The sequence below is a fragment of the Syngnathus leptorhynchus genome, chromosome 2 (genome assembly GCF_054491065.1).
Source record: "Syngnathus leptorhynchus isolate UIUO chromosome 2, UIUO_Slep, whole genome shotgun sequence".
Lineage (NCBI taxonomy): Eukaryota > Metazoa > Chordata > Actinopteri > Syngnathiformes > Syngnathidae > Syngnathus > Syngnathus leptorhynchus.
In genome coordinates this window covers 23,438,699-23,456,060 of record NC_141196.1, presented here as the reverse complement: position 1 = coordinate 23,456,060, position 17,362 = coordinate 23,438,699, and the positions used below count along the sequence as shown (strand labels likewise).

The 17,362-nt window shown below is 44.7% G+C and overlaps 1 protein-coding gene across 4 annotated transcripts in view; it reads left to right on the top strand.

Annotated features, from left to right (window-relative positions):
• The window catches only part of ccdc142 (coiled-coil domain containing 142), an 86,393-nt gene that overhangs the window by 36,023 nt on the left and 33,008 nt on the right, over positions 1 to 17,362 (top strand). For all 4 annotated transcript variants that reach the window (XM_085906671.1, XM_085906669.1, XM_085906668.1 and 1 more), the window contains 2 exons: positions 8,018 to 8,242; positions 15,020 to 16,173. In XM_085906671.1, the coding sequence (XP_085762797.1) occupies positions 8,018 to 8,242; positions 15,020 to 16,173 (1,379 nt within the window). The remainder of the gene's footprint in view (positions 1 to 8,017; positions 8,243 to 15,019; positions 16,174 to 17,362) is intronic.

Sequence of the window (17,362 nt, the reverse complement as noted above, 5' to 3'; positions counted from 1 at the left end):
TCCGAATGCTGTTTTTTGTACTTGGCAAGTTTTCCTCATTCATTGTAAAGTTGTTGGGGCTTCCCTTTTGTAAAGTGATGAATTAAAACCAAAATACAACATATTCACAATTACAAAGTAAAACTGATGAAAAGGGCATGGATTCAGGGATGAGAATTTTCTGCGGATCCGCAGATTTCCGTGTTTTTTTCCGTCGAAAGTATTCATTTTCGTGAATTGTGTAAATCCGTTGAGAATTTTATATATGGGGTGGGGGTGGAAGCGGGCAACGTTAGCCTCGGCGACTCGCGAGCATCCGCCCGCCGCGACGGCATCTTTTGGCACGTCTCAAGGCAAAATTAGTTAAGCTGAGAGTACGGAAATCGGCTTGCCTCTGCAAACCTAACTCATTGGCAGCAGTGATGCGACATCTGCCTTATTTTTGGCAGCATTTTGGCACTACTTTCGTCACATCATTTCCACTTGTTAACTTAATATAGCAGAGAACGAAGTGTTTTTATACCGCCACAATGTGAATTTGCGATTGGGTTTTCATCACTTGTAGACAAGTTATTTAATTACCGTATTTTTTGGACTAAAAGTGGTCCCGAATATAGGTCTCATTAGCCATAAAATGCACAATAACGTGAAAAAAAAACATATTTAAGTCGCTCCGGAGTATAGGTCGCATTTTGGGGGGAAATTTATTCGACAAAATCCAACACCAAGAACAGACATGAACGGGCAACAACAGGTTAAACGATATGTATGCTAACATGCCGTAAACACAAACGAAGAGCTGAGAACGGGCCTGACGTAACATTCAAAGTTATTCTAATAAAAAATAAATAACAAGTTTATAAAACCATCTGTGTCATTCCAATTCATTAAATCCATCGATCGTCCTTTATGTAAACAATGCCGCGTATGCGCCGCATATGTGCCGTGCCGCTAACGTTGGACTCGTATGTTGCATTTCTAATTATTCCACAGACCCATATAACGATATATAAAGTATATTTCAAATAACTATCATATTAAAACATCCATCCATCCATCCATCCATTTTCTGAACCGCTTAGTCCCCACGGGGGTCGCGGGCGTGCTGGAGCCTATCCCAGCCGTCATCGGGCAGTAGGCGGGGGACACCCTGAACTGGTTGCCAACCAATCGCAGGGCACACAGAGACGAACAACCATCCGCACTCGCACTCACACCTAGGGGCAATTTGGAGTACTCAATCGGCCTACCAAGCATGTTTTTGGGATGTGGGAGGAAACCGGAGTGCCCGGAGAAAACCCACGCGGACACGGGGAGAACATGCAAACTCCACACAGGGAGGGCCGGAGGTGGAATCGAACCCGCACCCTCCTAACTGTGAGGCGAACGTGCTACCCACTGCCCCACCGAGCCGCCCCATATTAAAACAATATTATCAAACCATCTGTGCACTCCAAATCATTAAATCCATCGATCAAATTCCTCGCTCTTTATGTCAACAACGTGCGCCCTGACATCAGCCTCGTCGTTATTCCACAGATCTAGTTGTGTGAAGGCGAAGACCTTCACACTTATGTTATTCTACTCCATTCTCTATTATTATTCTCCTCATTTTCTGTCCTTCTTCTTCTTCCACACAATTCAACCCATTCACTCCATTCCACTTTTCACGTATTCCAAATATTCACGAGATGAGTGCTTCAATTTTTCTTTTTCCGAAAATTCTCAGTTTTTGCAAAATTCCCAAATTTCCGACAAAATTTTCCCCATTCATTCTTGATGGCACATTCAACATTTCACATTTATGTCGTTCCAGTTTGAAATTCACATTATTCAGCACATTCACATCACATTCGGAAAGATTCTCGACGTTCCCCAACTTCCCATTTCCCATAAATTCCACATTTTCAAATTTGAAATTCCACCAAATTCTCCAAAATTAAGTTTTTCACCTCTAATTTCTACATTTTTCAACCGATTCAATCCATTCCATCTTCAACTCTTCCCACTTACCATATTTTTCAAATTTGAAATTCCACCAAATTCTCCAAAATTCCGTTTTCACCTCTAATTTCCACATTTTTCAACCGATTCAAACCATTCCACCTTTCATTTCTTCATAATCTTCCTCCCTATTCCCCAAATGCCCACTTCCCATAAATTCCACATTTTCAAAATTTAAATTCCACCAAATTCTCCAAATCTCCGTTTTTCGCCTCTAATTTCCACATTTTTCAACCCATTCCAACTTTCAACTCTTCATCTTTTTCCTCCCTATTCCCCAAATTCTCACTTCCCATAAATTACACATTTTCAAATTCGAAATTCCACCAAATTCTCCAAAATTCCAATTTTCACCTCTAATTTCTACATTTCTCAAGTACCGTAATTTTCGGACTATAAGTCGCTCCAGAGTATAAGTCGGACCAGCCATAAAAAGCACAATAAAGTGACATAAAAACATATATAAGTCGCACCGGAGTATAAGTCGCAGTTTTGGGGCAAATTTGTCAAAATCCAACACCAAAAACAGACATGAAGCAGCAACAACAGGCTAAACGATATGATATGCAAAATTGACATATACACAAACGAGGAGCTGAAAACGGGCCTGACGTAACATTCAGAGTTATTCAAGTAAGTATTACATAAATAACACGTTTATCAAACCATCTGTGTCACTTCAATTAATTAAATCCATCGATCATGCTTTATGTAAACAATGCCGCGAATGCGCCGCATAGGCTCACGTCGGACCCGTTGTAAGTTGCATTTCTATTATTCCACAGACCCATATAACGATATATAAAGTATATTTCAAATAACTATCATATTAAAACAATATTATCAAACCATCTGTGTCACTCCAAATCATTAAATCCATTGATCAAATTCCTCGTTTTTTATGTCAACAACGCCGCGCGTGCGCTGCAGAGATCTACTATATAACTATATAGTAGCGTTAACAAAGTACTAGGAAATACGTGGGTTTGGTAAACGTCTCGTTATTTAACAAAACAAGAGTTCAACGAGCCAACAACTACTGAACTTCCAGCCACGGAGGTGAAAGAAAGCTCCGTAGAGTATGACCGGGCCGTGCGTAAAAGCCATGTCCGAGCTCCATCCACCGTCCCCAGACAGCCACCCGGCCGAGCGCCGGCCCCCGACTTCCATCCACGGAGGTGGAAGAGTGCTCCATAGAATAGGACCGGGCGTGCGTAAAAGCCATAATTGTTCTTCAAACCTTCTGTGTCACTCCAAATCATTAAATCCTTCAAACTCTTCGTCCTCCGTGTCACTTACAAACAAAGCCGCTAATGATGCCGGTAGTACGTGGGGCCCTTCATCATCTTCGTCATCCCGTGATCGAATCCTTTGCCCTTTATGTAAACAACCGCCGCGCGGCACGGGGGACGTCACTTCCAGTTCAAATGACAGTAATCCCTTGCTACATCGCGGTTTCACTACATCGCAGATTTTTTAATTTAAAAAATTTGTGAAAAAAAATCACATATAAATCGCTCTTGAGTAAAAGTCGCCCCCCCCCCACCCAAAATATTATATTATATTATACCGAAAATTACGGTAATTCAACTCGTTTCAACATAATTCGGCAGCATTTCCCCAAAAATTATTCAACCATTTCGCCTTCACACGCAATTGCAAATTGCAAATTCTAGTATATAACTATATTGTAGTGTTAACAAAGTAACGTATTCTTCGGACTATAAGTCGCAGTTTTTGTCATAGTTTGGGTGGGGGGGCGACTTATACTCAGGAGCGACATATGTGATTTTTTTCAAAAATTTTCAAAATTCAAAAATCCGCGAAAAACGAACCGCGATGTAGCAAGGGATTACTGTCATTTGAACTGCAAGTGACGTCACCCGTGCCGCGCGGGGGTTGTTTACATAAGAGACAAAGGATTTGATCACGGGATGACGAAGATGACGAAGGGCCCCACATACTATCATTAACGGCTTTGTTTGTAAGTGACACGGAGGACAAAGAGTTTGAAGGATTTAATGATTTGGAGTGACACAGAAAGTTTGAAAAACTATTATGGCTTTTACGCACGCCCGGTCCTTCTCGACGGGAGCTCTCTTTCACTTTCGTGGATGAAAGTCAGGGGCCGGCGCTCGGGCGGGTGGCTGTCCGGGGACGGTGGATGGGGCTCGGACATGGCTTTTACGCACGCCCGATCATACTCTACGGAGCTGTTTTTCACCTCCGTGGATGGAAGTCGGGGGCCGTCGCTCGGCCGGGTGGCTGTCCAGGGACGGTGGATGGGGCTCGGACATGGCTTTTACGCACGCCCGGTCATATTCTATGGAGGTGTCTTTCACCTCCGTGGATGGAAGTCGGGGGCCGGCGCTCGGCCGGGTGGCTGTCCGGGGACGGTGGATGGGGCACGGACATGGCTTTTACGCACGCCCGGTTCTATTCTATGGAGCTCTCTTCCACCTGTGTGGCTGGAAGTTCAGTAGTTGTTGGCTCGTTGAACTCTTGTTTTGTTAAATAAAGAGCCGTTTACCAAACCTATGTCTTTCCTGGTACTTTGTTAACGCTATAATATCGTTATATACTAGATCTCTGCAGCGCACGCGCGGCGTTGTTGACATAAAGAACAAGGAATTTGATCGATGGATTTAATGATTTGGAGTGACACAGATGGTTTGATAATATTGTTTTAATATGATAGTTATTTGAAATATACTTTATATATTGTTATATGGGTCTGTGGTATAATTAGAAATGCAATTTGCAACGGGTCCGACGTCAGCATATGCGGCACATAGGCCGCATTATTTACATAAAGCACGATTGATAGATTTAATGAATTGGAGCAACACATATGGTTTGATAATATTGTTACTATATGATAGTTATTTTAAATATACTTTATATATCGTTATATGGGTCTGTAAAATAATTAGAAATGCAAATCATGACGAATCAGAGGGCGAGCGTACTTGGCATTGTTTACCTAATAGACGATGACGATCGATGGATTTAATGATATGGAATGACACAGATGGTTTGATAATGTTGTTGTAATATGATAGTTATTCGAAATATACTTTATATATCGTTATATGGATCTGTGGTATAATTAGAAATGCAAACAAATAAACAAATAGTCCAACGTCAGCATTGTTTACATAAAGCACATCGATGGATTTAATGAATTGGAGTGACTTAGATGGTTTGATAAACGTGTTATTTATGTAATACTTACATGAATAACTGAATGCTATGTCAGGCCCGTTCTCAGCTCCTCGTTTGTGTATATGTTACGTTAGGATACCGTATCGTTTAGCCTGTTGTTGCTGGTTTTCGGTGTTGGATTTTGACAAATACATTCGCCCTAAAAGTGTGACTTATATTCTGGAGCGACTTATATATGGGTTTTTTTTCACTTTATTGTGCATTTTATGGCTGGTGCGACTTATACTCCGGAGCTACTAATAGTCCGAAACTTACGGTACAAGCAGAGACGTGGGTTTGGTAAACGGCTCTTTATTTACAAAACAAAAGTTCAACGATTCAAATTTTGACCGAGGGGCCGAACCATGAGCAGATGGATACAGTGTTTGTGTGAAGTAATATAAATGACATGTAAAGGTCATTGCAGAAAATGTTTTGGCCTTTAGTAGGTAGTAAAGCATGGATATTCAAAAAAAGGTTTTTGAAAACAAATGCATTTATTAACAGCATTAAAAAAATATTTCACCAAAAAACTACGATCAGTGATTCTCATCACTTCAGCGCCTGCAGGTCAGATTTATGAAAGATGTTTATCTAATGAGGTGAAATCACATCAAACATTCTGACCAAATACATCATCTTGAAGAATCAGTGAAAGAATACATCTAGATAAAGTAATAAAGAAATCAAAACGGCAACACGGTGACAGATATCTGAAAAACAGAGCAGAGCTTTAACTCACACTTGGTGACAGAGGTGAGGAAACTGGAAACATTTCCTTTAAGTCAGCCTTAAGAACTTTAAAAGTTAAGATTAGTCGCAAACCGGTGGTGCATCAATGTCCTTGAGTATCCTGCATTGTTTGAAAATGAGAATGTTCATTAGTTTCAATCCCTGCAATTTGTACAAATTATTTTCAAAATGCAACTCCCATTCATTTTCAGTCGGAATAGTATTATTGGTCTACCTTTTTGCTAGTGCATCATAGTCTGGAGTAAAATTTGTTGTGGTAATTCTTAGGATAGAGCCGAGGTGTCGGTCCGTTAACATAGATCTGTGACGGGCTTTGTCTGTTGACTTTCATGTGTCTGAACGTCTGCTCACACACGTAGGTCGAGCCAAATTGTCCACTCTTTTTGTAACACTCGGCACTCAATGTCCACCTTTCTTTTCCTCGGGCCACTCATTTTAATGGAAGGATTCCAGGGGAAGGTTTGTGGGGGGCTTTAGCGTAAAACTGTATCTGAAAGCTCACAGCGCGAATTATGAGAATGCTGACATCACAGCCCACACTCGAAATTCGGCACTCATAGAAATAGACCGCGGAGTGTGCCGGGTCCGTACTACTGAGTACGGACCCGGCACACTCCGCAAAAGTACTCCGGCACACTCCGTACACGCACTTATGAGTGTGCACTGAGCTTTCTGACACAGCTTCCGGGAGTAAATGCGCGGGCGGGTGCTTCCCCATCTACTGGGGAAACATAGTCATTGCAGGGAAAATGATCCCAAAAAAAAGTTTAATAAAACAATTTATTCAGGTTTGACGGGCCGGATTAAACGACCCCGTGGACCGGATGTGGCCCGCGTGCCGTAATTTGCCCATGTCTGATCTAGGGCCTAGTCAGCATGGCTGAAGTTTTGGAGAAAATAGATGAGGATCGTGCCAGGGAAATAGACAAGTCGAACGGGATCAAGAACTGCTTCAGTTGGGCATGGCTCGAGAGCAGCGTCATCCTACAACTCGGAACACAGTCCGTAACCAAGTGCCTGACGGAAAATATTCGTAAAGTAGATGTCCTGGAGAAGGTTTTGTATCTATGTCAAGATATGATCAGCTAGGGAGGTCGCGGCGCTAGAAACATTAAGGAGCACATTGAAACAAAAAAAACACAAAGGCACATTGTTTTTTTGTTTTTTTAGGATGTGGGTTTAGAAAGTAACACGATATAACATGTAAGCTAATGTTAGGCTATTGTCATGATATCGTGAAAGAATAAATCTTCAATGATGTGTGTGTGTGTGTGTGTGTGTGTGTGTGTGTGTGTGTGTGTGTGTGTGTGTGTGTGTGTGTGTGTGTGTGTGTGTGTGTGTGTGTGTGTGTGTGTGTGTGTGTGTGTGTGTGTGTATATAATTTCAATTTATTTCATTTCAATTTCATTGTTCAATGAAATAAATTGAAATTATATATATATATATATATATATTACTCTCTCTCTCTCTCTCTCTCTCTCTCTCTATATATATATATATATATATATATATATATATATAGAGAGAGAGAGAGAGAGAGAGAGAGAGAGAGAGAGAGAGAGAGATAATTAGATAGATAGATAGATAGATAGATAGATAGATAGATAGATAGATAGATAGATAGATAGATAGATAGATAGATAGATAGATAGATAGATAGATAGATAGATAGATAGATAAAACAAGCTGACCTGGAGACAGAAGTTGTTGTTTGATCTGCTGCCGTGCCTTGTGTATTGACCGCCATTAAACAACCCAAGATCTTGCCAATAAAAGAACCAGCTCTAAACTCCACACTTTTGCTTTCCTGGCTCAACAACGGACATCCCGCACAACACGCAACAATCATAATCATAATCATATATATATATATATATATATATATATATATATATATATATATATATATATATATATATATACACACACACACATCGACCCCCCCCCCAGACTCCCGGCTACTTTTCAGTGTTTTTTCACATTTGCCATTCTCATCCTTGTGGTTTTAAGCCAGGTGTCATGTGGTTGTTTTTTGACTTGGACTAAATCTTTGTTTTCTCCCCTAATCCTGATCAAGATCTGTGTCAAGGGCAGCACTGTGTTAGGTGATAGTGTTCTCCTCGTGCCCGCTTCACCCTTCCTGAATAAGCATTACCAAGCTCTGTGGAAGCTCTTGGAGCAGAGATCACTGCTGCTCTTCATCCACGAGTACACCAGGAGGGCTCATTTAACTACTGCGTACATCTCAAAAGTGGGCCACCTGCTTGAGGATCACTTGAAGTCACACCGCTCATCTAACCTGGTATGTACAAAATGTACATTGAGCGTTATTACAACAACTATATTATGTTAACGTTTTAGTTTGACAAACCCCACTAAGATAAGCATATTATTGGAACTGTATGCTTTCACAAAGATATAGTCGCAAAAAGGCAAAGCAAGGCAGCTTTATTTACATATACAGTGATCCCTCGTTTATTGTGGTATATGCTTTCTAGAACCACTCTGAATAAATGAAAATCTGCGAAGTAGATCCGGTATATGTATTTATTAGGAATTTAAACACGACTGTATTGAAATTTCCAACGTTCAGTGTTTCTTGTTGGCTGCAAGTGGGCTTGGGTATATTGCAAGTTCATTTGAAGTTTGGTTTACCTTGCCAAGAAATGCCAAGTGTCCACCTTCAGGATTAACACACGGCACTAACCCGAGGAACATCATGCATAGCAAAACCATAGTGAGTCACAGTTGCGCATGAATGTCCTGTTGCAATGTGGTCCTATACACAATATTAAGGCTTTGTAAACCCTCCTCAATACTTTTACGCAACATTCCGTCAATTTCAGGCGATAAGCCGCACCGGACGACAAGGCGCACCAGCTAAAATCCGTGATTTTTTGGGGTTTTATACTTATATAAGCCGCACCAGACTATAAGCCGCATGTGCGCATGAGTTATTTACAAAGAAAGACAGTACACAAAAAGCCTTTTTAAAGTTTTAATCACATTAACATTTCGTTGTAAACACGGAAGTAACAGCATGAGGGGCTAAAGTTTTAATCGCATTAATATTTCATTGTAAACACGACAGCAACAGCACTAGCTGGGTTAAAGTTTTAATAACATTAACATTTTGTTGAAAACACGGAAGTAACAGCACGAAATAGGCAGGTAAAAAAAAAAACATACCAGTTAGCTGAGAGCCGTCTTTGTCTTCCTCCTGTCCACTGAAACCAGCAAAATCTTCCTCCTCAGTGTCCGATTGGAATATGCATGTAAAGTCACCACATGATCACGTAAGGTTTTTAATGTTTAATTCCCATTTGTAAGTGAATATTCACAAAGATGATTTCCAGGAAAGAGATGATTATTTAGGGACGCATAACTTTTATTAACATAACAGTATAACAGCTGTCCACAGTTTTATTATGCGTGTATAAGTGTATTAGTCATGAGAAAAATCACGGGGAAAAAAACCTACATAAGCCACACCGGACTATAAGCCGCAGGGTTCAAAATTTGAGATAAAAGTTGCGGCTTATAGTCCAAAATTTACGGTAAACCCTTCCCATTCCCTAAACAACCATTCCCACACTGTTCTGTGCATGTATTGTACTGTTACAGTAAATAAAAGAACAAAGACGTACTATTATAGCCGGATCCTCCTGCACTAGTTGGTGATGTTCCCTCACACGTGGCCGGCTGTCTGCCTCATGTGCTTGTCCTCAGTCACATATGCAGTGACGCTCATTGCTCAGAGGCACGGCCAGTGCTATCAGCGCTCATTGCCATTGTCCTAACTGCTTCTGCACCGCGCTGGTGTTTTTTTTTCCTTTGAGCGCGGCTGTTTCACGTCCGTTCTCGCACTGCTGACACGCCTTCCGTGCTAGACCTCGGGGGCGCACGTCGCCAATGGGAACTGCGCGTGCTAATCGGCGCTGATCGCTGTCGTGTGTCCAGTGTTACGGGCTGATGAGGGCATCGCCGTGCGCCGGTCAGCCCTCGCTGTTTCATCTGCTTTGACACACACACACACCTTCTACCTGATTCCCGTTTGCCTGATCCGCTTTGTAGTGAGATGCCTGGACTCTATTTGCCCCGAATTTCTGCCTTTTCCAACTACGAGCTTGCTTTAACCCTGTCTGCCACCACGATACACGACGTGAGGTCGCTTACCGGCTAGTCAGACGCCTAACTTGCCCGCGTTCCAGCCTCCCTTTTCTCATTCCCTAAATAAAGAGTCGTTCGTGACAGGTTGGCTGCCGCGCTTCCCGCACTTGTCCGCAGTGACACACATTGCTCAGAGGCATACCTCGTGCTATCAGCGTGTATTTAAACACCGTTCTCCCGAGCGAGGGCCAACCTGTCCCGGAGCATCAAGGAAGCGAAAAAGGCATTCACTTGCAAGATTACCGCCCCCTTCAAAGACAGCAGGAACGCACTAAGCCTATGGCAAGGCATTCAGACCATCACGGACTACAAGCCCGCGCCGCAGAGCTGTGAGGGCAACATCCCTCTGCTCAACGATCTGAACCGCTTCTTTGCTCGCTTTGACGCTCAGAACAGCACTTGCTCGCTGAAGACCCCTCCCCCTCCACATGAGCAGCCCCTGTGCCTCTCTGCCGATAGCGTGAGGACACTTGCTGCTATCAACACCCGTAAGGCGGCGGGCCCAGACAACATCTCAGGTCAAGCGCTGAAGGACTGTGCTGAGTACCTTAAGGGTGTCTTCACAGACATCTTTAAAATTTCCCTGCAGCAAGCCATCGTCCCATTTTGTTTCAAGGCTGCCACCATCATACCTGTGTCGAAGAAAACTGCTCCATCCTGCTTCTATAACTACCGCCCCATGGCACTGACACCCATCATCCTGAAGTGCTTTGAGCGGCTTGTCATGACACACATCAGATCCATTTTCCCCCCCACCCTTGAACCCTTCCAGTTTGCGTAACAAGCCAAACGGTCCTCTGAGGATGCTATTTGCTCTGCCCTCCACTCAGCCCTCACCCACCTGGAAAAATAAGACTCGTATGTGAGATTGCTGTTTGTGGACTTCAGTTCTGCATTCAACACCATTGTACTACAGCGACTCATCTGCAAACTTGACAAACTGAGACTCAGTACCTACCTCTGCAACTGGCTACTGGACTTCCTCTGTCAGAGGCCTCAAGTAGTACGTGTTGGCGACAATATCTCAAGCAGCATCACGCTGAGCACGGGGGCCCCCCAAGGCTGCGTGCTCAGTCCGCTGCTCTTCTCCCTGCTGACGCATGACTGCACTGCAACCTACAGCAACAACTGCGTGCTGAAATTTGTTGACGACACTACTCTCATGGGTCTCATCACCAAGGGCGACAAGACTCAATACAGGTCGGAGGTCGAGCTTCTGGCCACGTGGTGCAGGGAACACAACCTCCTGTTGAACGTCAGCAAGACCAAGAAGATTGTTGTTGACTTCCGGAAGGGTCACACCCAACACCTGCCACTGACCATCGACGGTGCTGTGGTGGAGAGAGTGAGATGCACCCCCAGATTCCTGGGGGTGCACATCAGTGAAGACCTCTTCTGGACCACCAACACTGCATCACTGGCGAAGAAAGCTCAGCGCAGCCTGTACTTCCTGCGGAAACTCAGGCGAGCAAGTGCTCCACCAGCCAACATGACCACATTCTACCGTGGCACCATTGAAAGCGTCCTCTCCAGTTGTATCGCTGTGTGGGGTGGTAGCTGCACTGAATACAACATCAAGGCCCTGCAGCGCATAGTGAACACAGCTGGTAGGATTATTGGTGCTTCACTCCCCTCCCGGAAGGACATTTACACCTCCCATCTCACCCGCAAGGCGACCACGATTGTGAGTGATGTGAGTCACCCCGCTTTGATCTACTGCCCTCTGGGAAGAGGTACAGAAGCCTGCGCTCCTGCACCACCAGACTCACCAACAGTTTCATACTCTAGGCTGTTAGGATCCTGAACTCTCTCTACCCTCGGCTGCATAACGTCCTGGCCTTTTGGGCCACTTTGGCTGCCTTGCACTACTCCTCCTGTACTTTTGCGCTATATTCTGACTGTCTGCTGTATGCACACTTGCTCCATTTTTGCTCCTCATATTTATTTATTTATTTATTTATTTATGATTTATTCATTGCTCTTATTTATTCATTTTATGTGCCTTCTTGTTTTTACTTTTTGTGTTGTTTACTTGAATGTTTTGTTTGTCCGTGGACCAATATAATATATACAGTCATCCCTCCTACTTCGCGGCTTCAACTATCGCGGCTTCGCTGTATCGCGGGTTTTCAAAAATAAATTAATGATTTTATCGCAGAAATTTCATCATTTCACGAGGTTTCGCGGCCACTTGAGTTTCTTCATTTTCCTTTAATAATGATAGCTTATGTTTAAAAGTCGTTTTCTTGTTTTGAAATGAATAAATTAAAGAGTCAGTACAGTATACTTTATCGTCACATGTGACTTCAGGGCGTTCTCTCTGTTGTATATTTAGATGTTGTATATTTTGGACTAACTCATGTTCCGTAGTGGGAAAACCCCGGATGTGGGAGGGGGAGCTTCGGGGACGTTCAGTGTTGTGATGTACGGCCAGTGAACTGACTGTGATGAAAGGAATAAAGCAGTATCCATCACGTCGTTGTCCGAACCATGCTTGCTACATCAGAACCTAGAAAATAGTAAAGATATAACACTCTCCACCGGCGGTGGCCTTCATCTGGACATAGCAATACACTGTTAGTCTCGTCGCTAAGGCATGAATGCGGAGCGCACAGTCCATTGATATGAAAGTCCCCTAGCAGCGAGCTGGTTGATGTCAGCGATAAAAATAGAATATCTTCCAAGAATAGCTCAAAAAAATCTAGTTTCTATTTCGCGGAAATTCCCATTTCGCGGGTGGGTCTGGAACGTAACCCCCGCGAAGTAGGAGGGATTACTGTATATATATATATATATATATATATATATATAGAGAGAGAGAGAGAGAGAGAGAGAGAGAGAGAGAGAGAGAGAGAGAGAGAGAGAGAGAGAGAGAGAGAGAGATAATATGCAATATGTCTTGTCACCGTGGAATAGTAGGAAATGAAATTTCGATCTCTTTGTGTGTCTTGACATGTGAAGAAATTGACAATAAAGCAGACTTTGAGTATCCAGTGTTTCCGTTTGGACTCACCAATGCTCCGGCCGTGTTTCAAGCATTGGTCAACAATGTGCTTCACAACATGGTGAATGAGTTCTTGTTCGTTTACCCCGATGACATCCAGATCTTCTCCCGGATGCTCGCGGAGCACATCAACCATGTCCAGGCAGTGCTACACCGCCTGTTGGAAAAGTCTCTATGTCAAGGCGGTGCAGTGCGAATTCCACGGCAAGTCTGTAAAGTTCCTAGGCTACGTTGTCAGAGAGGGCGTAGTCAAGATGGACCTAAAAAAAGTGAAAGCAGTCACTTGTCATCCTGGACGAACAGTTCCGTGGCTTCACAGACTTATACCGGCAATTAATTCACAGCTATAGCACTGTAGTCGCGCCGCTCAACGCCCTCACTCTGCCTCACCTTTTCAGTGGTGGCCCAAGCGTTCAGGCGTTCAGGGAGCTGAAGAAGTGTTTCACCTCTGCCCCCATTCTCAGGATGCCCGACCTTGAGCAGCAATTTGTTGTGTAGGTCGACGCATCGGATGTTGGGGTGGGAGCCGTGCTGTCCCAGTGAAGCAGCCAGGACGGCAAGCTCCATCCTTGTGCCGCCCATCATTTTCTCCCGGGTTCTGCCACAGAGATGTCCCAGTTCCACTGTGTGTTCGGGTATTAGCCAACGCTTTTCACCTCGCAGGAGAAAGACACAGCCTGCCCGTCAGCACTCATGTTTGTTCGTTAGTGTCACCAAGCCAGCGCCCGGACCATCCTCCTCTGAGCCATCGCCTGCTATTCACGCAACGCAAACAAGCATTGCATACCAACTTGACCTATCGGGTCGGTGTGGTTGTTGGCAAAGGACCTTCAGCTACGTGTAGACTCCCGCAAGCTAGCCCCATGGTTTGTGGGTCCGTTTCCCATCCACAAGGTGAACAACCCGTCCGCTGTCCGTCTCGGTCTTCGGCGCTCCATGAAGGTCCATATCACCTTCTAGGTCTCACGATTCAAGCCTACCCGCAAAAGCCCGCTGGTGCCTGCCTCTACCTCCCTGGCTCATCCAAGCCGGTCCTGTGTACACTGTTCATAGCCTGCTCATGTCCCGTCGTCGTGGCAGATGCATCCAATACTACGTTGATTGGGAGGGATTAGCCCTGAACGCCCGCCATTCTGACCAACTGCCTGGACCTGACCACGCTTTAAACGTCACCCATCCTGAACAACTGCTTGCCCATGACTCCGCTCTGAACGCTGCCTGCCCTAACCAACTGCTTGCCCCCGACCACGCTTAAACGCGGCTTCGCGCTGCGCTCTGCACCTGCTGTGCTTTTCTCTCTGCCGGCCTGCTTGTCCTCCCACGGCCAGTTACCGGACGAAGATGCCTTCTAGCCAGGCGTGGGTCACCAATCGTCCTCCCAGTCACTCCAGTCCGGCCTGCCACTCAGCTATCTACTTCCACTCTCCCTACATTTAATAAAGCCTTTGTTGTGCTGCACTTGGTTGCTCTGCCCCGTTTGTCTCAATTCCAATAAGTTACTTCCTTTAGTTCCTACACAAGGATGAAAATATTGGACACATCTTTCTATACAAAGCAGTGTAATTCTAGAATCACATTAATCAACATTCATTTTATCATATACAATCAATGTAAATCAGACACTAGGTATCCCAAAAGTTTGGTTTGTGAAGGTTCATACTGTCTTCTTAAGTTCACTATTTAAACGGTTCTTTTCGTCAGACGGAAGATCATTTATCTGCCTTATATGTTTCGGCTACTTCCTCAGAAGTGTCACAAAGGTTTGTTAGGTGGAATGCAGTGAATAATCAACACTGAGCATAGCCTTTGTAGTTTATAAGATTTAATATTCACTATTTGATAAGGTAGATTCTGATGTAATATGTTGAATTGATTTTCATTTAACATTTCTTCTATCCTGTGCAGATGCCACACCTCTGCTCATCAGCCAAGGTGCATCTTGTCTCCTTGTGCCAGGAGTTTCGCATTCATCTCAACCACTGGTCTTGTCTCTCTGCAAAGGTCCAGTCTGACATCTACCTCAGGCGTGCCCTGGCCCAGCAGAACAAGCTGCTGGAAGAAATTAGACGAACTCTTGACTTGCTTGGCCTGCAAGTGCTCGTTGTAATGGAACGTTATGTCCATGCTGTTCTGTTTGCCATGGCGCAATCTGATTCAGAACACACACCAAGGGAAGTTATGGCAGATGTTTTAGCTTGCACAGAGCTGTATAACAAGGCACTGGATGAGCAGAGAATACAGCACGGCACCACCCATCTGAGGACTGAATTATTACAACAAATTTGTTACACCACGCTGACAAACAGTCTGAGACATCAACCTTCTGCTGTCTCAGTTAAAGACCTGCTGAGTATTATGGCAGCACATCAAGCAAATACGGCAGCCAATCAACTCCATTTGTGGACTGCACGGCAATGTGTTTGTGAATCTCATGCTAAGCAGAGAATTTCTGCCATCTTACTGTCCAGATCCCCTTCAATGTTAACTTGGGAGCTGTTACAGGATACGTTCTTAAACTCTTGCTCCTCTGTTCACACCTGCCATCTTCACACCCCCAAACTTCACCTGGAACACACTGACAATGAAAATAATCACCATAATTCGGATTCAGAAAAGGCCACATTTTCCCTCATCAAAAATAACCACAGGAAGAAGTTATTCTTTCAGTGCCAAATATGTACCTCCAACAATGGCACAGTATGGACAGATGTAGACCATAACAACCCTTTAAGAAACTTTCAACATTTGCAGGACTCAAATCAACCCACCATTTTCTACCATTTGTCAACTAGCCCATTGTCAGACTTTTGCCAGCAGGACCAGTCCAAAGTTGAGCTTCTATTTCATGTGCTTGTTTCCTCTGGTGACTTGCTCGCTCCACAGCTATCACATCCTTTGATGCCTGCTATACAACTATTTCCTCACACTGTAACAATAGAGGAGCTACCACCAAATGGGAAGGCTTATACCAACCAAAGAATCGGGGATTGCAGTATGGAGCGAATTTACCAAGACATTGTTGAACTGGACATAACCACCAGGCAAGCAGTCAATCCCAGGTAATAATTTCAAACACGTAGGGCTGCTCAATTAATCCAATTTCAATCATTTTGGCTCCAGACGATCTCAAAATCCATATAGTTAAGGACAAACTATTATTTGGTGTTGCCAAAATTTCACTGCTCAATACAGAGTATGTTGCAATCATTTTCCATTCCATCCATCTATCCATCCATAAATCCATCTTCTTCCGCTTACCCGGGGTTGGGGTCGCAAGAGGAGCAGTTTTAGGATAGAGTCCCAGACTTCCCTCTCCCCAGCCACTTTGTCCAGCTCATCCAAGGCATTCCCAGGCCAGCTGATAGACATAGTCTCTCCAGGGCGTCCTGGGTTGTCCACGGGGTGTCATACCGGTGGGACATGCCCAGAACACCTCCCCAGGGAGGCGTCCAGTAGGCATCCTGGCGAGATGCCTGAGACACCTCATCTGGCTCCTGTGGAGGAGCAGCGGCACTGCTCCGAGTCTCTCACGGATGACTGAACTTCTCGCCCTATCTCTAAGGGAGAGCCCGGACACCCTGTGGAGGAAACTCATTTCGGCCACTTGTATCCGGGGTCTTGTTCTTTCGGGCATGACCATATGTGAGGGTAGGAGCATAGATCGACCAGTAAATTGAGAGCCTTGCCTTTTGGCTCAGCTCTCTCTTCACCACGACGGACCGGAACAGAGTCCGCATTACAGCCGACGCTGCACCGATCCATCCACTCATGAACAGGACCGCAAGATGAACCCCTCCACTCGGGGCAGGATCTCATCCCCGATCCTGAGAGGGCATTCCACCCTTTTCCGACTGAGGACCATGGACTCAGATTTGGAGGTGCTGATCATCATCCGACCGCTTCACACTCGGCTGCCTCAGGGACGTGGGAAAAAGCCCTCTCTGACAGGGGATTCTGCCAGACTTTCCCAGCAGATCCTCACAGTACGTTTGGGTTTGCCAGGTCGGACCGGCATCTTCCCCCACCATCGCAGCCAACCCACCACCAGGTGGTGATCAGTTGACAGCGCCGCCCCTCTCTTCACCAGAGTGTCCAAAACATGCGGCCGCAAATCCGATGACACGACTACAAAGTCGATCATCGAACTGCGGCCTAGGGTGTCCTGTTGCAAAGTGCACACATGGACACCCTTATGTTTGAACATGGTGATCATTATTGACAATCCATGACGACCACACAAGTCTCCAT